Here is a 24,393-nt window from a genome sequence, read left to right as displayed (position 1 = left end):
AGATTTCTTTCTTTTTTTATTGTTGTAGAATTTTTTTTGCCAAAAAAAAAGAAAAGAATAAAAACCCTGAATTGCTGCTTAACAAGTAATTAATCATGATTTTTTGTTAATTATTTTAGTTAAGTGTTCAGAAATTTAATTAAAATCCTACATGCAGAGTTTTTCCATTTAAATTTTGCTTTAATTTGTTAATTTAGTCCTTGTTTGTGGCTTGTTTGTGTGTTTTGTGCTACATTGTTTTCGAAAGAAAAGTGACCAAAATGAGACTGATTGATTGTACTTTTTTTTATTTCAATAATAATGCATCTTGAAGCTCTACAAACCAAACAGTGAAACAGTGAAATCACATTGTAGCCAATCGTCATAACTCTATCAAGTAGAGATTTAGATGAAGCTAACGAGGAGCACAGGACTTTACTGTACGTAATCCCGGCCAGTTGGCAGCTCGGGTCCTGAGAGCTTCGCTCCCACTGGGTGCGAATCAGAAATCTAACAGCTAATGGCAACAGTCACCCCATGGGAGAGCTGCTGACAGAAACCTAATGCCCACACATACAGAGTGGAGCACAAGAGCTGTCAACACCCCACCATGACCCTGTGGGTATAAACTTGCCAAAAAAAAGGAGGGAGAAAGAAAAATTACCCTCCAGTTGAAACTGATGACTGTTATTTCTTTTCCCAACACCTCTTAAGCACATTTTATCCATTTACCACTGAGGGTGGATTTTCCTCCTCAGTGTTTGTTTTGCAGTAATCAAACCGTTGAGTCACATTTGAGACTGCATGGTCGAACACTGAATGCATCGCGGAAGGAGTGGATTATAACACTTGAAATTTGCTTGAGTGGTGCAGACGGGCGTTTGAATGCACATGCACGCACGACAAGGCAGATTTAAGTCAGACAGGAAGTGCTGAGTCACCATGAGTCAACCAATGGGTTCTGCTGAGATGGGGTGTGTCCCAGTTTAACAGTCGATCTCTGACTGGTCGAAGCATTGCAGTGAAGCCGGATTCTGGTAAACACACCTACTGTCATCAACATACAAAATAAGACTCCTTAAAAGTGAAACCAATGCAAAGCATGAGTGTAGTTTTCATGCACATATTATCAGCAACCTCAAAGGGGGAAAACCCAAGATTTTGATGCCACCCACCCTGTATTCTATTTAACTTTGGGCTCTTTGTGTGAAGTTTCTATGTTGCTTGGGTGTTTTGTCGAAAAACTATAAGTTCCTAAAGTCACCTGAGACATTTTCAGGTTGGGAAACAGGTTGAATTTCTATTATGACACAGCAGCTCCTACTTTTGGCCAAATCTGCATGGGTTCCCCCACACAGAAAGGAGGAACACATGAATCCTTTTGTGCCCACTAAATCTTAAAATAAATGAAAGTATCAAGTTCCCCTGAAGCGCCTCTGGTTTTAAGACAGAAGTATGACCTTTCTTGTTGATCTGCAAAACAGTGTTTATTCCTTATCAACCTGCAATGATTTTACTGTTCAACATTTATTTTCAAAGTGAACTTAAATAATGAAGAGACACGCAGTGCAGTGGTGAGTGCTGAAGTCCCCCTGCATAATTTTGTGTTGGGGCTTTCTGAGTGGAGTTTGCACGTGGACGTGTGGGTTTTCTCAATATTCTTCCCACAGTCCAAAACCTGCCTTCACCCAGTGTCAGCTGTCTGGTCTCCAACCCCGACAGCATTAAGTTGGATGCAATCGTAAATATAGGATGAATGCATGAAGTTAAGAAAGTTTGTCCCTTACTTCTGTAGTTTATATCCTTCCTTCACACATCCTCTACTGCTGGAACACTTGAACTGTTAGGATCTATTTGGGCATTATTTTTCCATGATGCTACAAAAGCCTCTATAAACAAACCCTGCAGGTTGTCATGAGACGTGAGTCAAGCACTGACTATAGAGAAGGAATCGCTGAAGAGCTGCACTCACTGGAGCGTTATCTCTGGCATTCAGCACCTCCACCAAGCCAAATCAGGTTTGTGTTATCAGTATACAGTTTATACCACAATTCTGAGTGGCGTCAGGAGCCCTGAGGTGAACCCACATCAAAGTCATCAACCGGTGAACGCAAGAACTGAGAGGAGCTGTCACACCATGAAATGATGTTACCTTTTTATTCAGTAGAAAAGAAAAAAAATCTTCCCAATAAAAGCTATTTATTTTCCCTCTACGACCATCATAAAGCGAACACATGCACTGCCAGTCGTTTCCAACGGGCCGTAACACACTTGATTGATAAAGACTGGTTCAGGTTCAAAAAGGTGAAAGCTAAGAATAAAAAAAAACAAAAAAAAAAAAAAAACAGCAGCGTATTCCAGACGATACTGAGAACAAACAGGCATCAGCTTAATTCATCTTGAGCTGCACAGTCGCACACCCCCCCCCCCCAACCGACATGGCAGAAGGCGAGACCGGTGCGATTTTCAATTTTTCCGCAGTTGCTTTTCCACGTCGCTCCGCTGTGAAGAGTTTGTATGACTGCATTGCAACAGTATGAGTGAAGCACTTCAGCAGAAACTGCAGGTCCTTTCTCTGAGATCCCAGCAGAGAGTGCATTAATCATCACAGTCCCACCCCCCCCTCCCCAAGTGAAGACAGAGACCAACAGCTGGGGGAGAGGACAGCAGCTTTAAACAGTACAGACTGCAGGAGGTTCAGCCATCACTTCTTATTGTGGATTCTCACATCAATAGTAATGAATACCTTGGAGCATTGCCTGACTGCCTGTGCATGAATTGCTGTAGCACATGAGGCCAGGCACTGGAGGAAGCTTTGTTCTTTGTTTTTTGGATGTTGTCTGCGTGTCTTTGTAGGTTTGGTGTCCATTTCCATGTGTGACCAAGCGTGCCCGTCCACAGGCACTGCTGCAACTGCAGGAAGGTGTGAGTAATATACACAATAGCAGGGAGAACTTAGTGACCTGGACATGACAGGAGTAATTAATCAGGACATTGTTGGTGCTCTTGGACGAGGTTTCACGCTGAGGTTACACCTGCGAGGGGCTTCAGCTGCATGGGGATCGGCTGCACCTACACACAATGATCTTTAAATGATCGATGGCTTGCTGGTCCGCCTTTACAGTGGAGATGCAGGGGGATGCAAGGCTTTTGGAGAGCTGGTTTACTTAAAACATGCACGCTGTCTCCGAACTAACAAATCGTTACAGTTTGTGTAAATATTGAATACCTATGTTGTCTGATCAAATACATTCCACTTAATAATTTAATGTACGTAATCTCTTCTATTTGTGCATTTCAATGCCTATTTGACTAAAGGTGGCCATAACAAGTCAGCACAACTTCCACCATGACTTCAGTTATTTTTTTGCCCTTTTTGTTGAAAAAAAAAAAAAAGAAAGAAAAAAATGAGTGAAATCCATGTTTTTCAAGGTATTTTTCATTATGATGATTCAAAGGAGGATTAAAACTGTTGGCTTTTTTGCATATGAGCAAACTACTTTTTGACAAGAAATAAAATCTATAAAAGTTTTTAGTTTACACTTACAGCGCATTTTTCAAATAGTGTAATCTAGACACCAAAAAAGCTGTGACGATGTTCCAAAACATTTGAAATGCACACTGGTGGAAATCCCAGCGGGGGCACAGGGGACAAGACCCCCCCCCCCTTCCACAAACTTGTCCCTCCCAAATATCATTACACACACAAAAAACAGAAATTTTAAATATGCTTTATTTCACTACTTGCATTTGAAAAGCAGGTAGTAAATTAAAACATTGTACGTTAATGCTAAAGTCTGAGGAGAACTGAAAAGCCAGAAGCCCTATTCTTAGGTTTGGGGTAACTGAGAGAGTCTCCTTTCATATTAGGTGCATATTTCATTGAGAAAACAAAATGATCCTTGTGCATTTATATATCTATTCATCCATCTTCACTCACTGAAAGGTTGACATGTAAATTGTTGTTTAAATCGTTTAAATAGGTCAGGAATTATTGTCATTCTGCCGTGGATTGTCAGCTAACAAACTCCAAAGATAGGAAATCAAAACAAATCGGAATACATGATATCAAGATAAAAACAAATGCCTGCAGCGAATATCTTAGCGAGTTGCTGTCCACAAACAGCAGGCTGCAGTCGTCGCTACATTGCAATTCTCCGCTCACCTCCTGCTCGGGGAATTCATTTGTCACTAATCAAAGCAAATCTAATTAAACAGTGACTCCAAACCTGGGTCCTCTGCTTTCTGCTTTTCTTTTGTCCAATTTTCTGTCAGTACTGTAGCCACCTAGCCGGTGTAAACGCCGTACCTCCCCGACATCCACACACAATGCCAGGAGGTCTTTGCTTGCTGATCTATGTAGGACAAGTAGTAGGGTGTCTGAGGTAATAAATGAACAAGATGAATGTGGGGGATATGTTCATTTGAAAGCTCTTGTCACTGAGGGTTTGTCGTCCGGCTGCACAAAGGGTAGAGCCGTCCTGCCTGATTTACTTTAGATTCAAACCATGGCTAAATTGGAAATCGTGAATCACTCTGACACCATTGGCGCAAGATGGATTACTTCAGTTAAGGGCTGCCTTTTCTTTACTTTGGATCTTTTTAAAGAAATCATACAAAAATTAATTTTTCTGACAGACGGCTGACCCGGGCAGTCAGTGAAAGGAATAGCAAAGGGAGCCCAGCGCAGAGGCACTACAAAGCAGTTTTTTTTTCTTCTTCTTCTTTATCAGTACGGCACTATCCCAACCACATCCAAAAGCTCTCAGCAGCACAATGAGCCTGGCTGAATATTTGATCAACTGTCTCAGGTTTAACAAGCCTTGCCAAACTACACCTGCCTGGAGGAAAAAGATATGCCTTTGAGCAGGGCAGTGCCTCCCCCAAGATGTTAAGAAAATAAGCGTTTGATCTTCACAATACCGAATCTGCGCTGAGCTCATCCAGTCTCGGGCCTCCGGATTCTCAGTGAGGTTCAAGATTTGCATTGCAGAACAATACTTTGCTTGGATGCCAATAATAATGTCTTCCAACGTAATCGGGCCATAAATTATAGGACAATGCACTCAAACAGAGAATACTGTGGTCTAAATTGTGCGTTTAGAGATGCATTCAGTAAAATATGAAAAAAACTATCTTTGCCAAGTGTCACGCAGCAGATGTTCCTTCATAATGCACTTGGACTCTCTCCCGTACATGTAATCATACATAATCCACCTGTGTTAAAGAGCACATTTCTTCTTTCAGTCTGTGCTGTAGTCTATGCTGTGGGAGGTTTAGGCAGGGCTATCTTAGGATGATACATCTTCCAGAAAGAAAATGTAAGTCAATGCAATGTGCTCTGATGTGATGGAAACGCATCTCAGGGTGTGTGCGTGCGTGTGTGTGTACCTCCTAAACTCATGGTTGTTGGCTGCAGCTCATTGCCCTGCAGTAATATCAGGCCTTGCAGACACCTGGGACCACTGGTGTGGGCCCTCAGAGGAGGCAACCGCCTGGCAACTGGCCCTGATTACCTTCTTCACTCTCCGGAACTCAACTCTGTATATGCCATTAACCAGCTCCATGCAGTGTGATCCCAACTCGACCATGCCATTAACCCTGTATACAAAGGGTTGTTTACGCACGCACACACACACACACACACACACACACACACACACACACACTGCATACAACTTCACAACCCAACAGCCAGTCGAGTACAACCACCTGCAGACCTGAATTTCCCATCGGCTCCCTGACGAGCAGAGCCTGCAGTGTGAAGCAAGGGTGACTTCTAGTGGCCAAATCCCCAGCAAAAAAGAAGACAATTCAACTTGGAAGTGAAAGCAATGGCTCTGCTGATCACAGTCACAGGAAGAGAAGGCTTAAGATGTGCTCATTAAATTATCTTAATGTGCAGATCACATTGAATTCGGAAAAACCTGCCAAGCAATGACTAGGTAAAATAGGTTTGTAACTTAAAAGAAAGCCATACTGGAGCAAAACAAATAGATAAAATGTGTCGGTTCTGTTGCATTTGATCCAATCCAGGGGAGCTGGACGTGATCTGACCGGACTACGGGCAGAGGAAGAGTGCATCCTGTACAGGCAGCAGTTTAGCACAGGGCAGAGACAGACACATACTGACATCCACCTGTAGGTAATTTAGGGTCACTAATCAGCCTCAGATGCATGTTTTTGGACTGTGAAAAGAATTCTGAGTTCCTGGGAAAATGTACACATGCACAGGAAGAACATGCATTACTCCAAACAGAATGAATGGACCTGGACTCAAGCACACACATCTTCCTTACAAACCACTACAACAGTGTAATGAACAAGCTATGTGGTGTTTTTTTTCCACCTATATTCATCTTTTGTATTACTTATCCTGTTTAGGTTCTCAGGGTGTCTGAATCAATCCCTGGTTCACCCTGGTCAGGTTGCTGGTCCATCGCAGGACACACATTCACACAAATTATTTCCTTAAAGAATACTGTGCTAAGAAGCCTCGGTGTGGTGTAGAGAGCAAAACCTCACTGTGAGAAAATCTCTGGAGGATCAGTTGATCTGTATAATGAAGGTCAACCATGAATATGATCAGCTAAGTGAAAAGAAGGAATTAGTTTCCCTATTTCCTTATGGCTTTCCTGCAATTAAAGCAGTTGCCAGTTTTCCCACGAGAGGGCGCCGTCTCCACTTGAAGAAGAAAAATAATACAGCACATTCGTTCAGCTCTTGCTGACTGGCTTGTTATGTTGTGTGTGTGTGTGTGTGTGTGTGTGTGTGTGTGTGTGTGTGTGTGTGTGTGTGTGTGTGTGTGTGTGTGTGTGTGTGTGTGTGTGTAAGAAAAAAGAAAGGAAGTCAAGACAAAATAAAAACTGACGAAAAATTCATTGACTTTGTACTATTAAATTTTTTAAAATCACATGGTTAGAGAGTTGATGGCATGTGTTTGTTAGGAATATCACGTTTGTATTTTCGAGCTAAACAAGATGATTTCGTGCATATATATATTGTTTTTAAGTTCTATTTAATCATTTGTTTTTGAGGGTTTTTTGTTTATTTTTTCTTGGGGTTGTGGTGTTGTAGGTTGTTGTTTTGTTGTTGTTGTTGTTTTTTTTTTTTTGGTTTTTTTTTTTTTTTTTTGGTTTTTTTGTTTTGTATATTCATAGCTACTCTTGAGAGGAACACTGGTCAATAAACACTGAATTGTCAATGATTCCTACTTGTTCTTGAGGCACTTGCAGGAAAGGAAAGTAGGAACTAGAGCAAATGTGAAAGGAGGAAGAGAAGGAAAATACTGACATGCGAGTGACAGCCGGAGGAGGAAAGGAACGCCTTATCTAATGGCTCACACACCCGTGCATGCAAGTCTGCGTCTGTCCTGCATGCCGATGTCTGGAGGAGGAGAAAGGGGCGGCGCTTTGAAGTGGAGCCCAAAACTTACTGTATTTCCACACGTTGGCCCGAGTTCTGCGCTCACCAATGGACCGAGGAGGCGAAAGGAAGAGCGGCTCAGGTAAGCTGGCGCTTCTCCTCCGCCGTGGAAAACAGGCTGGAACTTCAGCTGGTGGTCGAGAAGAGAAGCAAAAACAAAACAGCAACGCGTCTGTGCTTTGACTACCTGTGCGCCAGGTGAAGGGGAATCCCTTCCGTCCTTAATTTCTGTGGATTCAGAAACGTGTCATTTCATGCTGTTGTGTTGTGGAAAGTTTAGTCAGCTCTCTCGTACAGGGTTGTTAATCCTGGAACTTTGTGAACTTTTAGCGGAGTTGGATGTAAGGAGGGGGAAATTGATCTGTGTCAAGTGTCAACCATTTTCTTGGAAAAATCTTTTCCAGATAATATGACACTACATATTTGTTTAACGAGCCAGCCCAGAAATAGCCTCACTTTCTACTCATTGTTTTTCAATTTTTAATTATCAAACCTAACAACAATTTGTATTCATTTCTGTGGAGCTTTACTAAGCTCAAACTCTTATTTCATTATAACTGACAGCTTCATAAAACTAAAGAATAAAAGTGGAAATACAGACTATGAATGAATATTGTATGGGGAAATGCTCCCACTGAGTTTTGTAATCTAGCAGTCATTTAATGTGTTGATATAATTGCTTGTGATGTCAGGGTCTAGTAAAATGTTTTATTTCCTCATGTGTCCAATAACCTGGCAGATAAGATAAGAGGTCTATTCTCGTATAACAACACAAGGAAGTACAAACATGTTCTCGGTTTCAAAGGTTTCAGAGTCATCAGTTCCAAGAATTGCTGAGGATTCATTCTAAAACATTTCTGTCCTTATTGATCACAGTTCTAAAGTTTAACTTTGCCTTGGATGTGTCATTTTATTTTGAAACAAGCAGGTGAAGGTGAAGTGTTGCTAAATCCTGGTTTCCACCTGCAACTCGTGTTTTGGAGGAAATTACAGAATTACAAAATACCACAAAAAATATTGAAAAAAAAATTGTACACGTTTTGCTTAGCCAGTTGTAATGAAATTGCTCAACTTTTTAATTGTTTATTTTGTACTTTTGTATTTTGATCACTGTCTTTGAGATTTAGAGGTTTTCAGTCATCAATCTACAGAAAGAAATACAGTACTACTACTACTTTTAACATCTGAAGTCTAATGGAACGTTATTCTTCCTCAGTGATTCCCAGAATATCAGTCTGAAGCTGATGTAAAACACCTCGTATGCTGCTGAAAGGAAACTCGGATGAATCAGGATGAATCAGGTAATTTCCAGCCCAGGCTCAGCTGCTGCAGACCTGCTGGACGAGGCCAACGAGGAGCTCAGAGTGGACTTCTTCAGGAAATTAGGCTACTCTTCAGTGGAGGTGAAAGCTGCATTCAGGAAGCTGGGCCTGAGCACAGACACTAACTCTGTCCTTGGAGAGCTTGTTAGAACCAGAACCAGCCCCGCGACCTCTGGTTCCAGCACTGACAGCGATGAGAAGAACGCGAACCTGAAAGACCTTCCGCTGCCTCACAGCTGGACTCTGGGGCCCTGTGGGGTCACGCCGCATCAGGGAGACCAAAACACTGACACAGAATTGAGGCCTGTTGTGATTGACGGCAGCAACGTTGCCATGAGGTAATTAAATGATGCTGATCTCTTCAGGTTGACTGCATTTTTTATTAGAGAAGAGCAGCTTGGTTTTTCCACTCTGACCTTGGTCTGAGGACAGTAAGTTAATCCATAAAATATTGTTTTACCCCATCAATCATGTAGTCATCAATCTCAAACACTGAAACATGCAATTTACTTCCTTGTTGTGTCAACTAACTTTTAAAAAGGGCGTTCACCGCACTGCCTGTGCATGTTGTTGCAAAGGCCACAGACACAATATGCAAATTCTCCACACTCTGCCCAGAAATCTCCACCCTGAAACAGACATGAAATGTAATACAGAGCATTCACAGACTGCCACAGCCGGAGGGGAGCTTCCCTCGGAGGGGAATATCCAAATGCATGCGGTGTTTGCACAGATCAACAGAATTTATGCTTCTCCCTGTCAGATTATTTTGCAGTCATATCATTTTTACTTGTCTTCACAGCCATGGCAACAAGGAAGTGTTCTCATGCCGAGGCATACAGCTGGCAGTCAACTTCTTCCTGGACAGAGGTCATAACGCCATTACTGTGTTTGTCCCCACTTGGCGGAGAGAGCAGCCGAGACCTGACGCTCCCCTCACAGGTGAGGACACAAAGAGTGGAAGAAAAACAAAAGATGTTCAGTCCTGTAGGCTGGAGACAGGTCCAGCAGGGCATACAGCCATAAGAGTGGTAAAACTTCAACATATTGGATCAAGAAGAGTTGTTTCCGTAGATAGTAATGCTGACAAATAAGGTCAGGATGGTTTTGTTTTTATTTACCTTTGCAAATATAACTCTCAAGCAGACATCCAAGAATGCTGGTTAACGACTACAAAGAAAACACACGGCCTTGTCGGTTATCTTATCTTACATAATACACCATGTTGGAATGAAGATGAGAGGGCAGCAGTGACCCTTGTGAAAATAAACCTTTGGTTTACTGTTAGTATCAAATGTTCCCATCACTGAATTACGTGTTTTATTTATTTTTAGGTTGTTGTTTTTTTGTTTTTTGTTTTTTATGTTTTTTTTTTAAGTCTTCATGTCTGGCTAGTAAGATATTCACACATGAAACAATCTCGAATATTAAAAAAATGTCATTTCCATGCTCAGGTTTCAGCATTAGTTACGAATGTTTACTTAATAGAAAGTAAGTTGTCCTTTGTAGTTTGTTGCTTTTTCTAGTTCCTCTTGCAAATCTGCTTTCATTATTGAGTAATTTTAATACGTCAATCATTTGGTAAGACCAGTGTGATCAGTGGGACTTCTTTAATTGTGTGTTTTTTGTAAACTACAACGGTGAATTTCACTTTCACCTCAAGTTATGGGTTTTGGGTGTGTTTTTGCACTTCCTGCCTGATCTTGTCTGTGCCGTGTATCCCTGTAGAAACCATGAGATAGTTTTGCATTTTTGTCGGATGTGAAGGTACTGTAATTATGCTCTGTGAATGGGGTTGCACGGCTGAGATTTGGAAACAAAGGTTCACACAAAAGGCCAACACATTAAAGAATAGCAACATAAATTTGCCAATGTGAACAAGGACAGGACAAAAAAAAAAAAAAAAAATCATTTGCTTTTAACTGCTCTGAGGAGTGGACAGTGTGTCACGATCCTCGAAGGCTGCGAACAATGAAAGGCTTTCCATTTCCTTTTGCTGAGTCACTTGTCCGTTGGTGTATTCAGACAACTCAGAAGAATATACTCTATTGAGTCCGGTGCACTCTGTTACTTGTGCACACTTGGGCTGAAACACAGGAGCAGTATGATGAAGGGTGGGCAGCCTGTTGAAACCAGTGAACAGCCTGGGTGGAGCAATCCAAAGGTTCTACTTTCAGCCTGTAAACAAGGAAGTAAATATCCTTGCACAGCCTCCTGCAGGGAAAACCCCATGAGGAAGTATCAGTGTTTTTTTTTTCCTCTTTTATCTGCACTTACTGTAGTTTACTCGTAAAAGTGTAGTTAACCCTGACAACGATCTATTGCTTGAGGTTAAGTGAAGGAAGTCACCCTGAAAACCAAACCACTTAGTGAAAGACGTGCCTTTAGGTAAACACCACACAACTAGGCCACTTGATCATTAATGCAGATTTAATGGTTCATTTCATTTGTAATTTGTTCACTATGTTTTCATTTGCTCAATTTGCACGTGTTTATGTTTATCAGTTTATGTGATGGTTTCTGAAATAATTCTTTTGATGTCTGCCAAGAAAAAATAAATAAATAAACTATGGCCTCTCCATTGTTACCTGATGTATTATTGTTTGTACTTCCAGATCAGCACATTCTGCTGGAGCTTGAAAAACAGAAGATAGTTGTGTTCACTCCGTCCCGACGCGTCGGAGGGAAGCGAGTGGTTTGCTATGATGACCGCTTCATCGTCAAGTTGGCGTACGAGTCGGACGGCGTCATCGTATCCAACGACACCTACCGCGATCTCCAAGGAGAGAGGCCCGAGTGGAAGAAATGCATTGAGGAGAGGCTCCTCATGTACTCATTTGTAAACGACAAGTAAGCAAATAACACGCTGGCTGATTCTGAGCATATTCTGCTGTTTAATCTTGAGCTGAGTGTGGGAAGAATAACTATCCCACACAGCTGGATTTTGACATGCAGGTGAATAAGTTTCTGGGTGTTCTCTCAGGTTCATGCCCCCAGATGACCCTCTGGGCCGCCATGGCCCGAACCTCGACAACTTCCTGAGGAAGAATCCTCTGCCAGTGGAGCAGAAGAAACAACTGTGTCCATACGGTAATTCAGGATTGTTGTAAACGTTTAGGATGTTGCATTTTTTTCACTGTAACAGTCTTTTTTAGTGGTGAACAATATCAGTAATTTGTTATAGAAGCAGAAGCAGAGGTGTTTGTCCCAGTCTGTGCTCAGAGGTCTTTTGTGCATGTTGTATGTTTTCCCTGTGCCTTCATGGGTTTGCTCCTGCTTTCTCTAACAATATAAAGACTGAGGGCCCTGTTCAGGATATAATTTCACAGAAGGACTGCTGGGATTGGTTCTCTGTGACCCTGTCTTAAATAAAGCTGGTATAGACGATGAATAGATTATTGGGGAAATATGCGCAGAAAGATCAGCTCTTTTTATTCATCATGTTTCATGTCTTTATAATTAGGGAAAGAAAAAAAATGTGTTTTGGCTTGAAATAACTTTTGTTTCTTTGTCTTTTTCTGTTTTTCCTTCAGATAAAAAGTGCACTTATGGCATGAAATGTAAATTCTACCATCCTGAGCGAACAAACCAGTCCTATCTGTCACTGGCCGATGAACTCAGAAAGAAAGCCCAGATTTCTACTGTAAAAGACGAGAGAAACACCAGATTATCACCCAAACATCTTCAGTCTGATCCTCCGCCTACCCATATGTTCTGCTATCCTCCAGACTCTGACCTCATAAGAGACAAGCAGGTTTCTGCACGTCCTGCTCAGGTTAGTGAAAATAAGCTGCTGTACTGGGAGGATCCCAGAAACAGTCCAAATCATGTGCCGTGCGGTGTAACAGGAAGCCAGCCTCAGAAGGAGTGGCCTGGGCTGCACATAACACCGAGCAATTACTATGCCAACATGTCTCACGAGTACCTGGATTCAGGCCTGGGCTCTTTTGAGAGCCAGTACTCTGACACTTCACATTCCCTCAGCAACTCCCATATGCCCCGGCCCCAGCATGAGAGCGTCCTCGCCTCACCCGCGCGATCCCCAGTGCATTCAGAGGCGAATAGCAGCAGCCAGTCCTGCAGGTGCTGTTCCCCTTCGGTGCCTCCGAAATCGCATCAGCATCATCACGTAAACATGGACTCCAAGGGTCAACCGAACTACCCCTCTCATATGTTTCCCCCCGCTGTGGCCAGCCGGAACAGCCTCCCGGGCCATTTCCATTACAGTGCAGCGCCTCGTCTGCAGCAGAATTACTGGTCGGATCCCTTTCAGGGGCTGCCCCAGGCCAGGGCGTCCAGTAGCCTCCCGTGCTCCGTCCATCCCTCTCACTCCCACAACTCATGCTCATCCTATTCGGGTCATCAGTACAATTCCTGGGGCCAGCGGCAGCCGCCTTCACCTGCGTTTGACCCTAAAAGGCTTGAACTGCGGCAGAACCTGCAGGCCATCTTCAACCCACAGCAGGTGGATACAGTGATGGAAATGTTCCCCCATCTGATGAATGCTGAGAAACTGGCTGCAGAGATCCTCAACCTGAAAGCTCAGAGAGGGATTTTCTAAGTATTTTGTGTCCCGATCAGCTATTGATCTCTTGTCGTATCCAAAGGATACTGGGTCGAGCGATATTTAACCTCTCTAGACAGATATTGCTCTCATATTAGATAGCAGACGGTGTGGTTCATATTTGATTCACATTTTGAGGTACGTTTCACACCCCAGCTCACTGATATTCAAAGTTCCAGTGTGGATGTTGGCGTAGAGTAGACATCAGTGAAGCTCATCTGTGCAGGGTGACTTATGAGAGATTTTAAGTTGTTTTAACAGAGAAGGAAAAGCATCAGATTTGGTTGAAGGTCAATCCATTCAAACTCTGCAATATTCAGTTCAGGGTTGTTGCACGCTGGAGCCCATCCCAGCTGATTATGGGTGAAGGCAGAGTACAGCCTGGACACACAGTCTCACACACTCACATTCACACCTAGACATAATTAGTGACCAATTAACCTCAAATGCATGGTTTTGCACTGTGGGAGACGAACATGCAAACTTGAACCAGGGAAGTTCCCGCTGTGCGGTGAGAGGGCTAACCACTAGCTAACCATTCAGTCTTGATGTGAAAATACTCCAGTAATACGTTTTTGTGCATTGCAAGAGCTGAATGAACAATTGCATGCAGTTATCTATCCTTCAGCCCATTGGGTCTTTCAAACCTCTATTTAGTCTTGAGTGATGTTGGTGAGTGATTGTAATATATATTGCATTATGTGCAATGTGCCAGTGTAAATGGAAAAGGTACTGTTGTATTTATGACCAGTTTAACTAATCTGTTATATACCTGTATGACATCGGAGTCAGATATGATCTTGCCATCCATGTTTTGGATAAAAAGTGCCTCTAGAGCAGTTTGTAACTATGGTTGAGTTTCTAGAGTTTTGACTGTTGATGCATATTGTATCAGATTTGAACTGCTTTAAGTTCTCATGCAAATGAGTAATTACTGTATCAAGTATTACTTATTTTTTCACACTCTGTAGTTCTCATGAACAGCCGTCTGTTCAGTATTATATCTGTAGATGAAATGCTATTTGTAAATTCCAATCTATCAAGGGAACTGAAACTGTAACTTGTAGCGTTTACTGTGTATATGGATAACTATATGATTGAAATTAAAACGTGCTTATGAGAAATATGCACACTTGTGTTTCTTTTCTTAAATCACTTGGAATTAAATATCTCTGGATGTATCAAGTGAGTCAGGGGTCTGAAACCTCAGAAGTGGCTCCCTGAAGCTTTCCTCAAATTATATGTAAACTTTGTACCTGATGTTTTAACTATCTTTATCTTTATTTGCACAGCAGACCACCTTTTAAGGGGACTCTTATCTCAAAGTTCAAGGAGAAAAACATGACTTTCGAAATTAAAGACAGCTTCCAGTTAATCATATTAAAAGTCTCAGCAGAATAATGCTGTGTCAGGAGGAAGTGAACTCTGTAGTGTTTGTGTCCATATCTGCTTGGAGTTGCTCAAATGGTTGTTGCCCAACCAACTATTTAGCTTAATCGGGAACTGAAGCACCTACCCCAATGCTTCCCAGAATCCACACTAAACTTTCCCGCTGAAGCAAATTTCGCAAGCAACTCTGCAGCTTGTGTTGCAAGTCTAAACAAATCTGAAACTCGGTTTGTTTTTTCAGTGACTCAGAGTAAAGTTCAGTGTGCGCGTGTGCGTGTGTGCGCGCGTGCGTGTGTGTGTGTGTGCGTGTGCGTGTGTGTGAGACATTTCACAAGAATGCACATTACGAGGACCTCAGGGAGGACTATACCAATATCCCCATAATTCAGAATCCATCTTTTTGCATTTTGAGTGATAATCCCTGTATCCCACTGCAACTGTGTTCCAGAGTATTGCCACCTAGCTGCATTGCACATGTATCCACAGGATGCTGGATATTTATAGCATCGCTGATGAGCAAGAATGAAGAATGGGCTCAGATGACATTTAATTAAAGGCTTTTAGAGTAAATAGTAAGGATATCTGCAATCATAACTTCATCTAGGTAGCATGTCGTTGAGCTAATGCAACAGCTCCCACAACACCGGAGACTGCTACCAACTAGCCCTCAAGCTAACGCACCAATGAGCAGCAGGAGCCGTCACTCTAGGAGGGCCAGTCCAGGAGAAACAACCTGGCTTTGATGGGATAGTGCAGTCAACAGGGGAGACTTGGGCAGAGTTGGAAGGAAAAATAATAATAATAATAAAAAAGGTTCTAGCTGAAAACCTTCAGTTGTAGCACAATATTGTGTGCGGAGTCCCCCAGGGGTTAGTGCTGGGACCCAAACTGTTTTCACTGAACATCAACATCTGTTCAGTTTCTGAAATGGTGAAATGTACGTTGTTTGCCATTGACACAAATATTTTAGGAACTGGTGAGGATTTACAGCAACCTTTGGAACTGATCACCTAAGAGTTAAAAATAATAATAAATTATGATCTGATAAAAATAAGTTAAATCTATGTAAAACAAAAATCATGTTTTTTTGGAAAATGTAAAATAAACAGCCAGACTAAGGTGCAGATAGAGGGTGGAGCAGAAATGGTGACTCAAAACAATTTTTTTTTAAGATTATTGATTGCTAAAATTAGCCATAAGCCTCATGTAAAACAAGTTCAAAATGAAGTATCATGCATCTCAGTAGTGGCCAAAACTGAGCACTTGCTCGACCAGAAACCTCTCTATATTCTGTACATCTCACTGATACTACCTTATCTAGCTTACTGTGTGAAAGTATGGGGAAATATTTATGCAAGTTCCTTGAAAGGAATTGTTATTCTGCTGATAGGAGCAGTAAGAATTGCACAGAAGGTCGGCTTTCATACAGAACATACCAATTTCCCTTTTTCTCACAATCAAAAACTTTAAAATTCATAGATCTTGTGGAGTTTAAAATTATTCAAGTAATTCATAACTCAAAGAATTGTTTATGTAATTTATCGCTTTTTATGTCTTTTTCTCGATTGTTCACTTTGTTTTTTACTTGTTCAAAATAAAGTTTCTAACTAACTCATTACCTAACTGATCTTGCCTAGTTCAGAATATTTTATCATAACTCTGCCTACTTCTTGTACTGTTATGTTGGTGAATATGCAGACCGGATTTATTCTTCTTTAGCATCAGCTTAACACATCCTAGCTGGAGATAGTGAACTGAAGTTTTGCTGCTGCTCGTTAAGAGCAGCTGATCCCTATTAAACTTAATTAGTTGGTGCTCACCTGCTGAAAGGCTTCAACTAGTTGCTCTAAACAAGCTCATGTGCCATATTTTAATGAAATAATCTTACTTCTCTTTCTGGGAGTCTTTATTTTTCTCTCACTCCTGCCCCTCCCTCCTCTCTTTCTCTTCTTTCTTTGCAGCTCCTCTTCTGACTTTCTCCTCTGCATTTTTCATCTTGGCCTTCTCCCCTTTGTCACTCGTCTGGGCGAGCTATCTCCATCTTATCTGGAATCTTATCTGTAACAACCTGGATGCTTGGGTTTGTCCTGTTTTTGTCTTCTGTGAATTTGACCTCTTTAGCAAACCAGGACTTCTGATGGCCTCCTTGGATCATTTCAGCAGCTCTTCTCTCTGATCCAAGGCCTGCTCTTTAGCCCTGATCTCATCCTCCAGCTGTTCTTTCAGATCTGTACATTTGAATTTCCAATCAGCCTCATTTTGGTTCATTTGTACCTCTAACCTTGCAAGCTTTCCCAGACGAAGTTATTTTCAGTCATGGCTGTGACACCGGTTGCTCTCTCATCTCTTTTCCTTTATAAGGCAGCTTTTAGCTCTTGAGGGTTGTGGCCTCGGTCTCTGGTCTGTAAGGCCTGTTTCAGGGTCGTGTCTACTAAAGCAAGATGGCTGAGTTTCTGATCGTACTCATACTGCTGGACAGATTACTCTTCAGCTGCCTCCTCCAGCTGAGTGACCATTATCTTAATTAAAAGCTCACAGAGCTGCCAGAATGACTCAAACAAAATTCAATACAGTTTCCATCTCATGTTAAATCCCAAGCGAGGCTAAACAGGGAAGTACTGAATCACAAATACTCAGATTACGTTAATTAGGTCTTAATTTTGAGCACATTCTTATAAAGTATGTCATTTGTGCTCTATCTGCTTGTTTCTGTGTTCTCTGCGTGCGATCTCTTGGCCAAGGAAGCATCTTTGAGCGCCTTGAAAATACCTCATTCTGTAACCAATATATTTCTTTTTAAAGTATGATCTGTTGCTGCATGTCTCATCCACCATGTTAACTCTTTAACTCTGCTCTCAAAAAACATTTTTAAGGAGTTATAATCCACTGTGACCATTTGAAATATGTAAAGCACGTAACCTCTCAAAAGGAAGTTAGAATAACCTTTGTGCATGTGAGGCAGCCAGTCACATGCTCGTTTCCAGCAGGAGTGGGTTCGTGCAGCTGGCTGAATGTAAATATTTGAGTTGTTTTACGTCTGTTATGTTTTAGCGGATTTTTCAAGCGCGGCTGCTCCTTTAAAGAGATACATGCCATGAAAAAGAGTTCAAACACAAACTCGTTTTCTGACAATGTATCTGCTCCAACTTGCGATCTGGTGCAACCAGATGACACCATTTTCATGTAGTCAAATTCTATATGTAAGTCATTCCAAACGCGATCATGTTGTCAAAGAACATTACATTCAGGCTTTGACTGATGATCCCTTAAGGCAAATATTTGAATGTCAGTCATGATGACAGCAGGGTTTTGTGCAGCATTCAAGAGGTTTTCAGGGACACTAAAGTCACCTTTCTTTTATTCTGTCTGCATTCCTTTGTAATACAATTAGTTTTTTGTTTTTGTTTTTTAATCTGTGTGAGTATGAGAACATTAACTAACACAACATGATAAAATATCATCTGGAAACTTGTGAGGCCAACTGTTCACATGTCCACGAGAGAAGAACTTCAAATTTAAAATATCTTCACATACACACACACACACACACACACACAGTTAAGCATAACATAAATATGATTTCCCGTAGTTTTATTTACATCTCACAAATAACCATCAGCCAACTTCCTCATCAATATGGTTCTTTGGGAAACATGATTTGAACTGATTTGTGCTTGTATTGTGTCGTAGCCCCAACTCTAAACTGTTCCAGAAATCCACCCCACAGACTGATGTGTACATTTTCTTCAGTGTGGTTCACACACTGGGTTTCTTTCTCTGCTCAGGTTACAGACATCTTGCTTTTCCATTAACTTGTTCTGTATATTTTGGGGAGCAGGTAATTTCTGTCATTGTGTATAAATATGATGTCTTAAATTTAACTTAAACATATGAATTTGAAGAAGTGTGGCGACCTGTCCTGGGAGTTTCCTGCCTTAGTCCATAGTAATTAAGCTGGGATTGCCTCCAGCGCCCCACGACCCAAGGTGTAAGATATTAGAAACATTGGATTTATGTGTTCTGTATGGCCAACATTGTTTATTGTCCTCATTGTTCATTCCTGTATTGGTTCATGCGGGCTCAAGCCTTCAACATTCTGGCTGAGAGACGACCCACTCCACGCCATCCTTCACGATTCAGTCCTCCATACATCAACATGAAACACGTGTAACTTTTACTAATATCGACCGCACCCGCAAGCCTGCGATCAATCAGCATGATTTAATAAAACTGTCATTAGTTTATGGCTCAATTTTCTTTAATAATTTCCTATCTTCAGATTGCAAAACTGCCGATACCTCAGCCACGCTATAAAATCACATCTATATGTGTAGTAAGTATTAAAACAGGCTAATTGAGGCAGATAATTGAAGGTAACAAAAAAGTCTGTTTCCTTATACTTCACATTTTAATTCACATCATCTATTAAAATAACTCCCATGATATTTTATATCTAGCTAGACCAATGGGCTCTATGCACAACTCAACCACTTCCTGAACTTCAGGGGGCTCCTTTGCTTCATAGCTTTCATAACAGGAGGAGCTGATTATTGCAGGTGTCTGACCATTACTGTTGTGGTTACAGAAGTCAGGCACACCTGGATTAATCAGCTCATCCCATCATGAAATACAGGAAACAAGGAGCCTCCTGAAGTTCAGGAAGTGGTGAAGTTGTGCATAGAGTCCATGGCCATCAATGTGAACAATCATACTGATGACCCAAACTGACATTATCATCATTGCTAATCATGTAATTTTTCTACTTAAAGGGGGAGAATGATTTGTGGATCATTTTCTATCAAATAGAACTTTTCTAAGGTTCAGTGAAGTGTTACAGAGCAGTAACGGCTTTCTACAAAAATGACTTAAGACACATATTGGAACTATGTTCATTTTTATTATGAAGTAAATGTATGTCTTTCCAGACAGCACGTCACACATGTTCATGTATTTAGGTCAGCTGGTGTTGCTTGTACAAAAGAAACTCCCTCATTAAAATGAATTATTAGATCCAGTCTAAGAACTGGTCATATGTATTGAGCTGGTCCTCCAGTTTAAAACAGCGAAAATGTTTTCTGTTATTCCCAGGCCATCAGTAGTTTGTGAAATGGTACAAAGGCACCATACCCAGGCTTGCTGCGAATGAGAAAAGAAAATTCACATTAAAAAAAAAAGAAAAGAAAGGACCAACAGCCATAGAAATTACATTTGTGACCAATAAAATGAAATTAAAGGATTTTTTAAGCCATACATTGAGCTGACTTCACTCAATTATCACTAAAATGTTTTTTTTTTTTCTTTTGTGGAAATATATGTTCATACATCTCTTAAATGCTGTCATTTAGAGTCTTCTATTGTTAAAGGACCTGTAATCATTGTACTCAGCTTAGCATTAAGTGTACAGCATGTCTCGAAGGCAAATTTTGTCCCACTTTAAGTGTTACGTCTACGTTCACACAAACTGTGCCGCAGACATGAGCACTTAGTTCTTTCTCTCTGCATCGTCTGGGACCCGCAGGCCAATTTCTAAACACAATTGAATGTTTCAGGGGTCGTTTTGAGGATGATGGTAATTTCAAGCACATCAGTTGAAAGTACATCAGATTGGTGTGTTACTGACTTCATTTCCAAGTTAAAAAATAAGCATTCATTATAGATGGCTATTTTCATTAATTTAGCTGTCATAGTACATATACTCAGGCTTGATGTACAAGCTCTTAAATGAGCTTTTCAGACATAAATGGATTAAACAACGCTTCACCAAGAGACTCCCAAAGAATCGCCATGTTAAATGCAACCTGAGACGCATAGAGAGTCTGGAAGTGGTTTGACTTTAAGCTGCAGGAAAATCAGATCAGTTACCATTCAAAGTAGCTGTGTCCTTTGTGACTGCCGTCACGTGATCCCCCATCAGGCGTCTGCAGCTCCACCCCCAGGTGGAGCTCTGCCTCCCCCTGCAGGGGGCCCAGGAACCGCACAGTCCCCGTGCTGATCCTTCCAGATGGCAGCATGATCCTGACCCGGTGACCCAGCTGCAGGTCCATGGGAGAGTGAGGAACAAACACCCGGTGTGGGCCCTGCGTCAGCCTCCAAGACCTCACGCTGTGGGGGGAGAGGCCACTCAGAAACACACTTATGCAAGGACGATTGTTTCTGTTGTATTTTTTTTCTTCATTCATTATAGTAACTACTTAAGAAATTTGGGGAAAAAAAAGGAAATACTTATAAACAAATTAACTAAGTCTTGTTTGCTTCTGTCTGTGGAAACAGACCTCAGAGGTCTGGATGTTTCTTATCTACAAGTAAATCTGAGATGTATTAAGGCCCAACAGCATTCAAAGCTTGATAGACCAGAAATAAGATTTTGAAGTCAGTTGTTTGACACACAGGCAGCCAGTGCAGAGATTGAAGCTCAGGTGTGACGTGCGCCACCCTCTGTGTGTTGTTGGGGATGTAAACTACACCTGAGATGTTTTACTGTGACCTATAAACAAACTGTTTCAATGATAAGTGTCGGTGATTTTTTTTTCTGCATTTTAAAGCAAGTCAGCGATAGCTAAGTCTAATCAGCAGGTCAAAACACTGATGTCTGTGTGACTGTATAAACAAAGAAACACTACATTAGTTTACAAGAACTGTATTGTATAATATATAACAATTTTTGTGATTCTTTTGTTTAATGACAATCAACTCATCAAATGGAAAGAAATACTGTGCATACTGAGCATCCACTGTTGTGTTCATCCTTCTGCGCTGCTTAATCGAGTGACTCAGTTCACCATCTTGTGGTGAAAATATGTATTTCAAGACTAAACAGGTTGATTTTGGTCGTTGGTCCAGTGCTGCGTTCAAAATTGACAAAAAAAAAAAAAAAAAAAATTACGCCATCATTTTTGTTTTGTCTCATTCATCGGGCCATTTTAGCTCATTTACAAAAAAACACAATAATACATATTACATTTTGAAGTTCATTTGTGTACAGCACTGATGAAAATTTTGTGGAAAAGTAACAAAGCATTTTGAGGTTCTGTGATACTTTTTTCATTCAAGATTCAAAATTACTAAATAGAATGTTAATTCAGACAAAATAAAAACATTTCTCAAAGAGAAGCAGGATCTGCTCAAATCTACAGAATCTGAGCAGCTTGTTTTTGCTAAATATCTACAAGTAATTGGTCGACAAAATATTTTCAAAGAAATAACTGTGTCCACTTTAAAACAGCTGAGTTTGGCTTTTTTCACTCTGATGTGGGGGACTTGTCACTTTAGGGATCTTCTTATCTTTGGACACAGTCTTTCTAACTGTTTACATGCACTTTGTGTGAAGTTTAACAAGCAGTTGAGGCTTGATTTTTGCTGTATAAGATGTGTGAATGGTATCAATCCTGTCATCGCACTCTCTGCAGAGCTGCTCCTCTGACAGCCGTACCTGGAGGCTGCAGATAAGGAGGAGGCCGGTCTGGAGCTCAGCGCCGATGATGAAGATGATAGCTGGCTGCCCGACAGGCTGCACGCGTTGCTGTCGCTCCTTGATGACGCTTCAGATTTTCTGTGACGGTGGAGGCCGCCTGTTTGTTTGAGGAAACCAGATGATCAAAGCAGGCTTGTGGAGAAACTAAGAATCAAGCCAGTTAGCGCCGTCCGCGTGTTGGATTTTTGTCTTTTTATTAAACAATAAATTACTTGAACAGTCATCAAATACTTCTCCGTTGTCCACTCCAGACTCTCCATGATCGTCACACGTTCCCATTTTCAGGATCACTCCAGCATCAGAGATCAGCTGAAGGCATAAAGCTTTAAATTACAATCACTGAAGTCGCAGGTATAACACTGACTCACACCGGCATGAGCTCACCTGACTGTACAACTCCTCCTGTTTTCGCTGCAGCTCCGTGAACCTCCTTTCCCATGATGCTCTTTCACAGGCGAACCTGGTTTTGAGCGACAGGATCTCTCTCTCGGTCTTGGTCAGTCTTTTATGAAGGGCAGCTGTGCGATCGGGGCTGCCCGGTATGGGTGCGATCCCTTTAACGTCACAGCCTGACGAATAAAACAAAAATAATGTTTTAATTCTGAGTTACATGTGCTAAAAAGACGATGGATGGATTTACAGATGGTTCAAAGTGAACTTTTGCATTCAGGGACAAGTTTAGATTCACAAGTTTGTTGTTATAGTATATATAGCCTTAAGACACTCTTCAGTTCCTTTGTCATTGAATTAAGATTTGTTATCACCCTAAATAAAACAAAAGGCAACAAAGGCCCCAAAAGGTCATTGAGCTACAAAGACCCACTGTATGTAAGTTAAACAAAGTCTTCAACCAGCACTTTTTGATTGTTTCTTACCCACAACTTGCTTCAGCTGTTGTCTTTGGTCTGTTGGAACCAGTTTTTCCCTCGGTAAGAACCTGATTGCATTGTAGGGGCATATCTGCAATGCAGATGAGCCCGGTTTATAATCACTCTGTACAAACAATCAGTTCAGATTTATTTTATTCAGATTTCACAGCACTCACCCAAAGGAACCTGCATGTGCAGAGAATCCCCTTGAATGTCCATGTAGCAACAGTCCACATGGTGTAGTTTTCCATGCTGAAGCATGGTAATCTCACATTCTACTTTTGTCAACTGACAGTGAAGAAATGTTTAAAAGGTGCATCAATCACAACTGAAAAAACACATCTTTCACAACTCCTGAGTGATAGAAAACAGGTCTTTCCATCTGTAGGTGAAGGTTAACATACATTTACAGAAAAACATGGAAAAATGGATATACTGTGTAAAAATATGGACACAGAAAAGGGCACTGACCTTTTCCAGAGGCTCAGTTGTTGGATGGGAGTAAACTCCCATATGAGGTCACGAGGAAGCTCCCATTTCTGTCGGTCTGTGGTGAATGTGAATGTGGCACACAGGCTTCGCTGACCTGTTGCTATGCACCAACTGCACGTAAACCGTGCCGCTGACGACTGCTGGCTAGGTAAATCTTGGCTAATCTTCTTAGTCATGCAGTCGCACAGTCCAGTTGCACCAGGCTGGTTAATTTGATTTACTGAGCCTCGTATATATAAACGGTGTGAGCAGGCCTCCACTTGCAGTTTAACTGTTACCACTGCTGTAGACGGAAGAATCAGTCACGGCATCCGTTTGATTTTTATACAGTAGCAGAAGAATGCTGGAATAATGACTGGAGAAAACATTATTTCAGCTGGAAGCGCGTTCAGTTCATCGGATGAAAATCTCCCGTTCGAGTCCGAGTTGAGGCTTGGTGGCTTTACTGGGTTTAGTTTGCATGTTCTCCCCGTGCTGATTCATGGTCAGATCGGATCAGCTCCAGCACACGGTGATCCTGAGTCAAGCTAAGGAATTTGGTTTTCATTTCTCACATCTTTCTATCAAGAAAATATGTGTATTTAATGAATGAGAGCTTTTGCTCTACTCATTCAATGATGTTTGTATTGAAAATTTTTCAGTAATGACACCTAAATACATCCGTACACCTTCAAGAAAACAAACAAAAAGAATCTTCAAACTGAAGCCAGTCAGTGATATCTTTTCAAATGTTGACATTTTTATTTATTTTTTGTATAACCTGGTAGGAGGAAGCCACTGATGCATGAAATATGTAGAACAATTATGAGGGTATAATTGTGAAAGAGTAGTTTGTCTTGTCCCACAAATGCTTGTTCTCTTAGATGTTAAATATTCAACAAA

General features: G+C 41.3%; 2 protein-coding genes across 2 annotated transcripts; one reads left to right on the top strand and one right to left on the bottom strand.

The window, feature by feature from the left end:
- Positions 1–7,359: 7,359 nt before the first annotated feature.
- zc3h12aa (zinc finger CCCH-type containing 12Aa) lies at positions 7,360–14,418 on the top strand. Its single transcript, XM_030103516.1, has 6 exons — positions 7,360–7,486; positions 8,621–9,064; positions 9,529–9,668; positions 11,342–11,576; positions 11,710–11,816; positions 12,260–14,418. Exons 2-6 carry the CDS (start codon positions 8,697–8,699, stop codon positions 13,285–13,287), a joined length of 1,878 nt encoding a protein of 625 aa, XP_029959376.1. The 5' UTR covers positions 7,360–7,486; positions 8,621–8,696; the 3' UTR covers positions 13,288–14,418.
- Positions 14,419–19,618: 5,200 nt separating this feature from the next.
- On the bottom strand, positions 19,619–23,518 carry LOC115396904 (centrosome-associated protein 350). The gene is made up of 8 exons (XM_030102983.1): positions 23,491–23,518; positions 23,196–23,297; positions 23,026–23,110; positions 22,535–22,719; positions 22,363–22,459; positions 22,109–22,247; positions 20,542–20,781; positions 19,619–19,815 (listed from the first exon to the last, which is right to left on the bottom strand). Exons 2-8 carry the CDS (start codon positions 23,268–23,270, stop codon positions 19,758–19,760), a joined length of 879 nt encoding a protein of 292 aa, XP_029958843.1. The 5' UTR covers positions 23,271–23,297; positions 23,491–23,518; the 3' UTR covers positions 19,619–19,757.
- Positions 23,519–24,393: the final 875 nt, after the last annotated feature.

The sequence above is a fragment of the Salarias fasciatus genome, chromosome 11 (genome assembly GCF_902148845.1).
Source record: "Salarias fasciatus chromosome 11, fSalaFa1.1, whole genome shotgun sequence".
NCBI classification, from domain to species: domain Eukaryota; kingdom Metazoa; phylum Chordata; class Actinopteri; order Blenniiformes; family Blenniidae; genus Salarias; species Salarias fasciatus.
The sequence above is the reverse complement of the archived record's forward strand: the minus strand, read 5'-3'. Positions and strand labels throughout refer to the sequence as shown.

Bases quoted from the DNA above. Each gene is read 5' to 3' on its own strand.
- zc3h12aa (XM_030103516.1), top strand. From the start codon at position 8,697: ATGAATCAGGTAATTTCCAGCCCAGGCTCAGCTGCTGCAGACCTGCTG. The intron at 9,065-9,528 runs GTAATTAAATGA...TTGTCTTCACAG, and splicing joins GGCAGCAACGTTGCCATGAG to CCATGGCAACAAGGAAGTGT. The intron at 11,577-11,709 runs GTAAGCAAATAA...GTGTTCTCTCAG, and splicing joins TACTCATTTGTAAACGACAA to GTTCATGCCCCCAGATGACC.
- LOC115396904 (XM_030102983.1), bottom strand. From the start codon at position 23,270: ATGGAAAACTACACCATGTGGACTGTTGCTACATGGACATTCAAGGGG. The intron at 22,720-23,025 runs GTAAGAAACAAT...TTTATTCGTCAG, and splicing joins ACAGCTGAAGCAAGTTGTGG to GCTGTGACGTTAAAGGGATC. The intron at 19,816-20,541 runs GTAACTGATCTG...TCTCATTCGCAG, and splicing joins GGACACAGCTACTTTGAATG to CAAGCCTGGGTATGGTGCCT.